The sequence below is a fragment of the Hydra vulgaris genome, chromosome 09, assembly GCF_038396675.1.
Source record: "Hydra vulgaris chromosome 09, alternate assembly HydraT2T_AEP".
Taxonomy (NCBI): Eukaryota; Metazoa; Cnidaria; class Hydrozoa; order Anthoathecata; family Hydridae; genus Hydra; species Hydra vulgaris.
In genome coordinates, this window is record NC_088928.1 from 32,810,065 (window position 1) to 32,820,889 (window position 10,825).

Below are 10,825 nucleotides of genomic sequence, written 5' to 3' on the forward strand. Positions count from 1 at the left end.
AGCTTGTACTTGGGCCTTCTAAAGATTCAGAGCCCTCCTCTAGCCCTGCTTCATTTGCCTGGGATAGTGCCCTTTTAGTAAATTTAAGTATTGAACCCGACAACCGTTGTAGTTCTTGTTCTTTGGCTTTTTGTTTTTTCTTTTCCCATCCACTGGGATAGTTTCATTTCACGTTATCAACAGGTCTCTTGAATCTGAAAATAATTGTTCTATTTTAGACAACAAAGTATTTAGAAAATAAAACAAACCTTCGCGTTGTGGGTTTGAAAACAAACCAAACCTAATAAATAAACACTGTAAGATAAAACTGTCAAGTTTTGAATTACATTTTTCGGCTATTTTCTTACAAAAATTTCAGTATAAGTAACAGTGTAACGATGTTTTCACTTTGCTTGTTAGTAGATATCTATTTAAAGTGAAATGTGTGCACATGAAAATGTAAAATTTCTGGTTTTGAAATTCCATTGTTCTATCGTTGTAGGTTTTCAATGGCCTATTGTTCTATTTACGCATCAGAGCTTCGCATGCCTCTACGAATAAAGTTAGGTAATTCTTAAGGTGTGTTTAATAACGTTTTTCATTGGAATTATTTTGGCAGAGATTGGATGTCTCCACGGGAGTTGTTTATTCTAGAATTTACTTAATGGAATTTTTTGATTGCCTATTATTGCTAATGCTTTAACGAGTATTTTCAGAGCAGCTGTTCAAAGGGGAATTTAGATGTTCTCATTGTATATTAATGTGCCTCTAATTTAGTTAGTTGTGTGTTTTCTGTTTTGACGTATATTATGTTTATTATATTATTTATTATATATATTATATTTACAGCTATTATTGTGTTTATTGTATTTATTATATAAATTATATTAATTATATTATTTATATTTATTATATTCATTATATTAATCATATTTGTTATATTAATTATATTAATTATATTTGTTGTATTAATTATATTAATTATATTTATTAAATTTATTGTGATAATTATATTTATTATAATTATTATTTTTATTATACTAATTATATTTATTATATTTGTTTTAATTATAATATTTATTAATGTTCACAAATTAGCTAGATATTAATTGGATTTATGAACCATAAAAATAATATGGGGGATTTAAAAAAATCGATTTAATTTTAATGTTTTTGGAATCTGGGGCCCCCAAGATGAATGTTATCGTGGTCTCGGGCTTAAATTTGTCCATACCACCTATGGTAATAGCTCCTTCCATATGGGAAATTCGCTAGGACGAGCAAACAATATCAAAACTAAATGTTTTCGTACTACTGATAAAAATTATTGTTTACCAAAATAGGCTAGGCTTACTCATTTTTAGAGTCAAAATTAGTTATTAAAAACAAAGTAATTAAATTGACAATACGGATAGTGTTTAAGGACAGGCCCCTTATGTGACTTCAACATAAAACGACGTGTGATATAAAATTATAACCTGATAACTACACTCTTAAGCCGAATGGTTCTCGGAAGAACTTTTAAAGGTTCTTAGCGGTTATGCCAATGGAGCACCGTTTTAGGTTCCTTAAAGAACCTTATAAATTGGTTCTTCGTAAGAACCTTCCGATAAGGTTCCTTAAAGAACTACTTAGGGATCTTCGAAGAACTCTACCACGGGTGCTATATTTGAGCACCCGTTGAGGTTCTTCAAAGAACCTTTCACACAGTTTCGCATAAATTGCCTTCATAATGTTATCTTTTGTGCATTTTAAATGTATTATATGTAATAATTATTATTTTTGCCGAGAGACACAGGTATTACTTTAGCAACTATTTTTAATTTTTTTCAAAATCATATTTAATTCCTTTTTAATTTAATAATGTAAATTAAATTTATTTTAATAAATTTTTGCATTTACAAAAACTTTATATTTTATTTTACTCTGGTTTTTGAAGAAGAGTTAAAAAATAATAAAAAATAAATAAATCCATTTATATTGTTTTTATTTCTATTAACCATTTTATTTTATTTATCCGGAGAAAAACAACATTTAAAGAAATGTTTTATATTTAATATAAAATATAGCATAGATACTTTTTTACTATAACAGTTTAAATACAATTTTATAATATATTGTAAATATTTGTAATAAATAAATAAATATAAAATAAATGTAAAAGCACTCCAGAATAACATAAACAATATATTTTGGGGGTAAAAAAAGTTGAATTATTAACAAGGCAAATATATAATTTCAACAGCATAATAAATCAATTTGATTACTCATTCAAAGTATTTGCCATTCTCGTTATAGTCACTGGTGATTCTTTAGAAGACAATCCATAAACAATATGTTCATAAAACAACAACGTGTTCTTCAATTGCGCTGGATATTGAATATTATATATATAATAAGATGCAAAAACACATGACATAGCTAACGAAACATCAACATCGCTGCAATGCTCTATTATGTTGCAACCATCCAACATAACACAACATTCTTTTGTTAGTAGCCTTTGTTTTTTTGGCACTTTGATAGTTGGCGTACTCTGCACTGGTTGGTTGTCAAACGTAACCAAGCAGTCAATAGATTCTTTGAACAATCTTGGTAAAAGTATAATAGCTGCATTTAAGTTGGCATCTGTAATGTAACAAATCACTTATAAAATATTATGTTAATGGTATAATAAAATCGACAAGACCAGCCCTTAGAATTAGGTAGAAAAAGCTTTAAAATCCTATTATTTGGATGGCATTAGTACACTGACGAAAAAGTCTAGTAAAAAATTATAAAACAATATAAAAAAAAGTCTAGTAAAAAATTCGAAACAATCAGCAAAAACTCTATGACCTCAAAAACATATTGGCAGTTAGGTCACCATTGCCGAATGTAAATCCTAATTCCAAGGGTTGTATAAGGCCATGTGCAACTACTAATAGTAATTGAAATCAGATGCAGTTTAATTTACTTTTACTCTACATTGTACTTAATACACATTTAAAAAAATATTGAAACACAAATATTCAACATTACCTTTCTTCTTGGAGTCATCAATTTCACACTCAATTTCTGCAGAAATTACATTTACTTTATCATCTTTATGCGTTGATTTTACTAGTTGCATAATTTTGTCAGCCATTCCACCTATACATTGGTGGAGTTGTTTGTCAAGATCTTTGGCAAATCTTAATCTCATTTCATTTAGAAACTTAAAAAAAAATACATATATATAGTTAAAATTGCAATCATTTATTTAGTGTTTCAGACATTCAACAAAGTTTTAAATTTAAACTACTATACTATAAATGTATTTTAGGGACCAATATGCTATAATATCAACTTATCTATTATTTATTCATATTTATTATATAAAAACAACTTTTTTCTAACAAAAACTACCCAAATGAAGTACAAAATGGGTTAGATATAAATCATCTAAGAGCATAAATCGCTCTCTTTTAGAATTCCGATAAAATTATTATCTATTTGAAAAAGTGAGTACTAATTAATTGATTGTTTACCCTATATATAACACGTTTAAAAGTATCAATTTATATAAATTAAAAAAATTATTTTTGCCAGACTGCCGAAAGTATTTTGAGATAAAACTTTATTCAAAGAGAATAAAAAAGTACGATAATAATACAATAAGTAACTAATTTATAACTTTAAAAATAGTAATAAGAAGAATTTTTATGTAAAATATTATGCTAATAAAAACAAACCAATCTAGCAATAGAGAGCCAAGGATAAGTAGATTTTAAATCTGCTGTACTGAAAACAGAATTAAAATCCTTTGCACGAGCAGCACAAGTACGTTGCTGGCGATCCAACAGCATGTTAATGTCTGGCCAGAGCTTATTGCATTCTATTTTCATGTCATCATGATGTTTTACAACAGTCGTTTCATCCTCCCCAATAGGAAGTTTGTTTGGCTTTAATCAAAAAATGTTTTAAAAATAGAAACTTTATTTTTAAATAAATCTTTCTTTTTATTTGTGAAAAAACTAAATGCATGCTTAAAGCAAAAAATATTCCTACCAATTCTCTATTTTTCCTAGGACACGATTGGTTATCACTAACAGCATCTTCCTTCCTTTTTCGACCTCTACCTTGTTGACCAAATTTTTTCTTATGTTCAGCAACAACAGACAAATGGATTAAAGGAGCTCTTTCTTTTTTAAACTTGTTCTTTAAGCTTTCTAATAGTGTTGGCTACCAATTTAATATAAATATAAATATAAGTTGGCTACCAATTTAATATAAATATAAATATGTGTTAAAGTGTTTACTATTTTATCTATTTTTGAAATTAAATTTCACAAATTGAAATATAAATAAACTTAGAAATTTAAATATAAATAATACATATATAAAACATATAAAAAATAGGGATGTAATCAAAAATAAACATACTCATAACATAAGTAGCAACAAAAGCATTATATAGAAACTTACACAAACAACATATCTATAAGAAGAAGAAGTATTTTTTGATGGGAAGTCACTTAAGTGTGGATACCTACTGCAAATGGCAGCAAGTACAGCTGAGTATTGGGCACCTGATGGATACCTATACAAAAATCTTCAAATATATAGTTTAAATAATTTTTAGATTATACATATGTAATATAATATTATACATAAACTAGATTTATTTATAAAAACAAGTTTTGTATAACCAAATGAAATTTAAGTTTTACATAATGTAACTTACATGGTGTATCTGCTGATGTCATCATAAAGACATTGTAAAAGCTGATTCCTACATTTGCTACGATTCAAGTTAAGAAAACAATGATCTTTGGCATCCAAAGCTGCATTTACTGATGTAGGCAAAATGGGTAGTTGATAACACACTGGCCATGGTTTCATACTTTGGGACACTCTAGCAATCATACTAACATCTCCATCGCAAGATATTAGGGATGTTATTGATGTATTTAAAACACCATTTTCTAAAACACTAATTGATATATTATTTTAATTACTGCGTACTCTAATTACATTTTCTTTTTGTAAAAAACAAAACAAAACCTTTTACAACTAATATTTAAGAGTGATATATATCAGATATAACTTATTAAGTAAAAACATAAAAAATTAAAAAGTAATATATAAGCTAAAATAAAAATTTGTTTACTAAGAGCTTTCTTGCTGTTCATGTGAAGTTATATGATGCCTTATAATTTCAATGAGTACTACTTGTCGTCGAATTGTCTGACATAAACTGGCCACCATTGTCTCAGTTAAAGACACCAGCGTTTTTCCATCAATTTCTTCCTCTATAATAAAATACTTATAAAATTGTGAAAGGGTAAATGTTCAGATTTTAAATTAATTAATGCAATAAAATATTTAATCAGCTAAAGACGCGGCAGCCCTCATAAAATATAACACACAAAATTTTTTATTTTATTTTAATTAATAATAAGTAAAGCTAAATATTTGCACATTTTAACAAGAAAACAATTTATTCAAATAATGCTATCAAGTTAACTACAACATTGTTATAATAAAAATCTAAAGAGATTCTATAAAAAACAACTGTATCTGAGTGTAATATAACAGCACCCATCCTGCAAAACATATGTGTCTATCAATTGGTGATCAAGAACATCTGCTGGTAAGCATATTGTCAAATCTTCTTCTTCCACAACTCTGAAGGCATGCAAGTCAGCAGAGTATTTATCACAAATAAGCAACTTACCACAAAACACCCAGTGATGACGAAATCTTATAATATGATAGATTTTAAAAAATAATGGTATTTCTTCCACATGTAGTAAAGCTAGAATCACTGTATCATGAACATGAAATCGGATTCCATTTATAAGCAAACTGCTACACTTCCAAATAGTTTCTTTCTTATCAGCCATACTATAACCAAAAAAACTTACTAGTTTTTCTTGAATAGAAGCTGCTAAACTTTCAAACATAATGGAACAAAGATTATTAGTTTTCTCATATTCTTTGAAGAAATCTGAGGATGTCATCTCCCAACACTGCCGTAACTGGTGTCGTTTTGCAAGCGAATAGGCAATATTTTTAAAATTTCTAATCGAAGAAGCCAATTTTTTGAAATACAAGTGTTTTGCTTCAAAACGCATACACCATAAATAACGCAGTGGCCCATAATCATTAATAAGACGAGCATAATGGAGCATGAAATGAAATTTGGGTGTAAAATTGTCTGGAAAAAGTTCAGCAAAATTGTGCAAAAATTGCTCCACTAAAAATTGCAGAAACGTTAACACAGATTTCGAAATTTTTGGAGCGAACACATAATCAGCTATTTCTCTAAGCTGTAAATACAACAACCAATATTTGTTAGACATTGGTATACGATTCCCTATCATAAATGGTAACAAACGAAACATACAATATTTTTGTGAAGCTGATCCAATAAAATTAATAGAAGTAGCAGAGCGTACAACAAATGGAACTGGCTTATTCAATCTGTCATTTCTACCTATTTCAAATATATTAAGCTCGATATTCACCTGATCAATTTCAATTAACTTATCTTCTTTGAGTTTCAACAACAATAGACTAATTAATCGAGGAATTGTACCTTCCAGCATGTCATGCATTATGTCTGGTGGAAACGATTGCATGACTTTAAAATATGATAAATCTAAAAAAGGACAACGTCTTTCAACACCGTACATACTTGATGAAATCTGACCATGGCCTGAAATACCAGCCAAGTGATACTGATGGATTTCATCAGTACGAAGTGTTGCATCAAGCTCAGAAAATATTTTAGTTTTGTTAATATATGAAGTCATACACTGACGACAAAAAAAACCAGAATTAAAAACACGACGAAAACCAGCTAGTGCATGGGCTGAAAGGTTATCAGCAGAGATTGTTGCTAAGCCACCATATAATCGTATTTGTTGGCCATCAACCATAACTAATATGCCTTCATTTTGTAATGTTTTTAAATCTTGAATGAAAGGTTTTAAAACATCCTTGTATGTTTTATGTTCTTTAATTAGTTTTTCTTTCACAAGAATGCATAAGTATATATTTTGAAGTCTTGATATATATTTATCTTCAATGTTACCCAGGAAAAAGTAAAATGCACATATTTTATGTACTTTACGATGAGCTCCAATCGGATTGCATACCTCAAATTCATCGATATACAAATGAAGTCTTAAAGCATACTTGTTATTAAAAATGTTATGGTGCTTGCAAATAAAACCATCTGAATATGAATAAAGCAAATTTGTTTTCGCAGACAAATCATTCTCTAATTTTCGTTTTATAGAATTCCATATTTCCTCTTTTTCAATTAACTGTTTAAGCAGCGGTAAAATTGGAATGTATTGAAAAGACTCTTTAGTGATTGTGTTATTATCATTATTAAAAATTGTATCACCAAAAGCATTTCCAATAATAGCACTTTTAGGTAAACCATTTTGATGATCAATTACTATTGATTCTACACAAAAATCATTTTCATCTAAAATATCATCTTTAATACACAAATTTATTTCAAGTGGCAAAATAAGTCCTAAATTGGTTTTACTAAAGGCAATAATTTTTTTGCTGGAGTTAACAACTGATAAAATTTTATCTAAAATCAATTCATTGTTTAGCAAATTTTGTAAATTTTCATTAGATACTAAGCTGTTGCCTAATTCCTGTTTTATAATACTACAAAAATTATTGTTGTAATAAGTTAGCAATGATTGGACTTCATTAGCCAAATTAATTTGCACGACAGATGGTACAGAATGCTTTTCAGCTATTCCGACAATAAACAGAGCAAAATGCTGCTGCAAGGTGCCTAGCAACTTGTCTAATGACATAGACAAATCAGGTGAATCAGATTCTGATTCGGAATGAAAACAACTGATAGTTGCATTATCACATTCATATCCGTTGTTTTGATCATCGCAGTTTTCTAAATATTCATTTTCTAATATTTCAGCAGTTGAAGTATTGCAGACGTTTGTTGACAATATATATGAATAGTAAATTGTAGTATGTTTAATTCGAATATGCTGACGCAAACATTTTACAGATTTATAGGATACTGGGCAACCATCAATATTACATACTGCAAGATAACCAGCTGTGTGCTCATGCATAATGTACAAATGATCTAAATATTTTTGCATAGAATACTTATGTATACCGCATGTGGAACAAGTAAAGCATATAATATTACTGCTTGCTGCCATTCCAAAATATTTTACTTAAATTTAAGTTGAAAATGACTTGACTAAAAAAAAATTTGAAGTTCAAAAATAGTTATAAAATAATTTATTTTATCTATTAATATATTATTTAATAAAAAACTTAAAACAACAATCAAACCAGTAATTTTCTGTCTCAATTCTGGCAGTCCTTTTAATTCTAAATATCTGCAGACATCTTCTACACTCCAATTTAAATGTTCTGCCATACCAAAAACCAACAAACACTTTAAATTTAAATAATTTTAAATCAGATTCTAATTGTTTTTTATGCTTTTTACAAAATACCATTAAGCGTTAAACTCCAATATGCACGCGAGATATATGAAGAACCCTTATAAAAGGTTTTAAATAACGAAGAACCTCATCGAAATTCCGAAATTTGATAAAAAAGTTTACAAGAACCATACAACTGCGCGAAGAACCCGTTAGGTAATTAAAGAACCCCAAATGAACTTAAAGAACCATTTGGTGCGTCAAAGAACTCTCAAAGAACCATTTAGATTTACAGTGTAAAACCTTCTCACGCAGCCTTGTTAGGCCTATATGCAGGAATAAAATTATGACTTACCATGTAACTTGGTGATGACGAACTGAAAACGTGATTTGCTCTCGAATTATTGAGGTACTGAATGATAGAGTATATTAATCACATTAACGAAACAACATAAACATCCGTCAGTCTGCCTGAACCATAGACTCGTAGGTAGGGCGGGCGAATCTATTTATTAGTACTCGCGGGTGTGGGGGAGGAAGCTTCGCGGAGGGCCTCCAAAACAGTCACGGTGGTTGTTATTGGCCAAGATTTCAATTTCTTACATCTTGGTTTGTTTGCTGTGGATGTTTATTATCTTGGCAAGCAGATACGATCATGTTTCAGGTTCATTTTTGTTGTAAACAATTATGATTACAGAACAAAAATGTTGACTATTACAAAATCCGGCTGAAGTAAAAAAAATATAAATTGTATTAACATTTAGGACTCTACTCCCAGACGGGGCCTGGGACGGACCGCCCCCTTGCCCCACCTTCGGTACGCCACTGTAGGAAACTCAAGAACAGACACAGCAATGTTAATTACTGCCTTTATTATTCTCAATGCAATAATAGTATTTTCTGAGACAGATAACCTATCTTTAGTTAGCAAAGTAATATTGACAGAAAAGCCTCATTCATGTTAGGCATTAGCATAAAATAATGTGAGAGCTGACTTAACAATGAGAGAATCTTTCAGAACACCCAGGATATCTAGAATTTTAATGCCAATAAGTACAAATGTTTTCGAAAAGTATTTAAATTCTGTTATAGAAGTTACAATCAGTTTTCTTCGCAAAAAAGGTGATATTTTTACGATTTACATGATATTTTGACTATCCTTTGAATGGATGTTAAATTAATACTACCTCAACCAACGTTTTCCGGAACAATTAAAAGGCAGCGCTGCCATTACAAGTTTTGAGGTTGTGCTTCACTTTAATAATATAGTATCTATCCAGACCCGTAAAATACGGGTTTTGGTTAGGCGTTCCTTTCTATAATTATTTTACTTTTTCGAAAATTATAAGATGTAAAATTAAAGTATATATATATTTATATTTTTATTTACAATTAGCAAAAAGGAACAAAATAAATAACTTTTTAACAACTAAAAAAGCCTAAATTGTTAAAAAAACAGAAAAAAATATATCTTTTCAGCAAAATTTATCTACAAACAAAACAAAAAACGAATTTTTAAAACAAAACAATTTTTTATTATTTACAATGACTATATATATATATATATACAAAATAATAAAACAAAATATATAAAGAAAAATAACTATTTACAAAAAAAATTAACTTCATCAATTAACAATTGGTAGATTAACCAACTACAAAAATACTAATTACAGATGCATTATTTTCCCACATTTCAATTTCTACAAGAGCCACTATCCCTATTAAATAAAAAGAAAAAAGAAGGGGGAGCCGATACCCTAAATTTGAGGCAAAACCCTATGTGCCTTATGAGATATGGGCCCTCTATTTGTTCTGAAATCTGCTGAAAAAGCATTGTAAGATAAATCTAAAAATAAAAAAGCAACTTTGATAAAAGAAGTAAAACCATCACAAATAAACACTACAAACCAATTTGTTGTTGTTGTTTTTTCTAGAGCATTATTAAAAATATTCAAAATCTAAAAGAAAAGACATTAATTGCAAAGACAATTAGTTATTTCACAAAATAACAAAAACATAATAGCTAACAGTACAAACAAATTTCGTAATTTGACCAGAAAATAAAATTATTCTTACATTGATTGTGACAAACTAATTTCTTTTTAACTACTAACAATGATCAACATAGTAAGTTTCAAATAATTAAAATTTACTAAATTAAAATCATATTTTAACAGTAGACATAGTAAACTAATAATAGTTGGTAGAACATCAAAGAATAACTAAAAAATAAAATAACAATAACATTAAAAATGTTTGTAATACATAATATTTGCAGTTAAACATGATAACTCTATCATTATTAAGATAATAAAAGTAATGCTATAAAATCAAAAAAAAAAGAAAAAAAGAAAATAGTAAAATGTTTACTTTTATTAAAAATATGATCCTTCCAATTGAAAACATTAAAAAAAACAAAAACAATT

At 28.4% G+C, this 10,825-nt stretch overlaps 1 protein-coding gene across 2 annotated transcripts; it reads right to left on the reverse strand.

The window, feature by feature from the left end:
• Positions 1-2,012: 2,012 nt before the first annotated feature.
• Positions 2,013-8,722, reverse strand: LOC136084734 (sterile alpha motif domain-containing protein 3-like). 2 transcript variants are annotated; one of them, XM_065805418.1, is made up of 9 exons: positions 8,302-8,722; positions 5,111-5,252; positions 4,685-4,933; positions 4,426-4,540; positions 4,009-4,182; positions 3,693-3,902; positions 3,001-3,175; positions 2,818-2,899; positions 2,412-2,607 (listed from the first exon to the last, which is right to left on the reverse strand). In XM_065805418.1, exons 1-9 carry the CDS (start codon positions 8,387-8,389, stop codon positions 2,550-2,552), a joined length of 1,293 nt encoding a protein of 430 aa, XP_065661490.1. In that variant the 5' UTR covers positions 8,390-8,722; the 3' UTR covers positions 2,412-2,549. The 2 variants fall into 2 exon arrangements, with proteins under 2 accessions (XP_065661489.1, XP_065661490.1); XM_065805417.1 differs by lacking the exon at positions 2,818-2,899 and having other exon boundaries at positions 2,013-2,607; positions 8,302-8,721.
• Between the last annotated feature and the right edge of the window lie 2,103 nt (positions 8,723-10,825).

Coding starts and splice junctions, on each gene's coding strand:
- LOC136084734 (XM_065805417.1), bottom strand. CDS start 8,389: ATGGCAGAACATTTAAATTGGAGTGTAGAAGATGTCTGCAGATATTTA. Junction 5,253..8,301: donor ATTGAGACAGAAAATTACTG/GTTTGATTGTTG, acceptor ATTTTATTATAG/AGGAAGAAATTGATGGAAAA. Junction 4,541..4,684: donor GACATCAGCAGATACACCAT/GTAAGTTACATT, acceptor ATTTTTGTATAG/GTATCCATCAGGTGCCCAAT.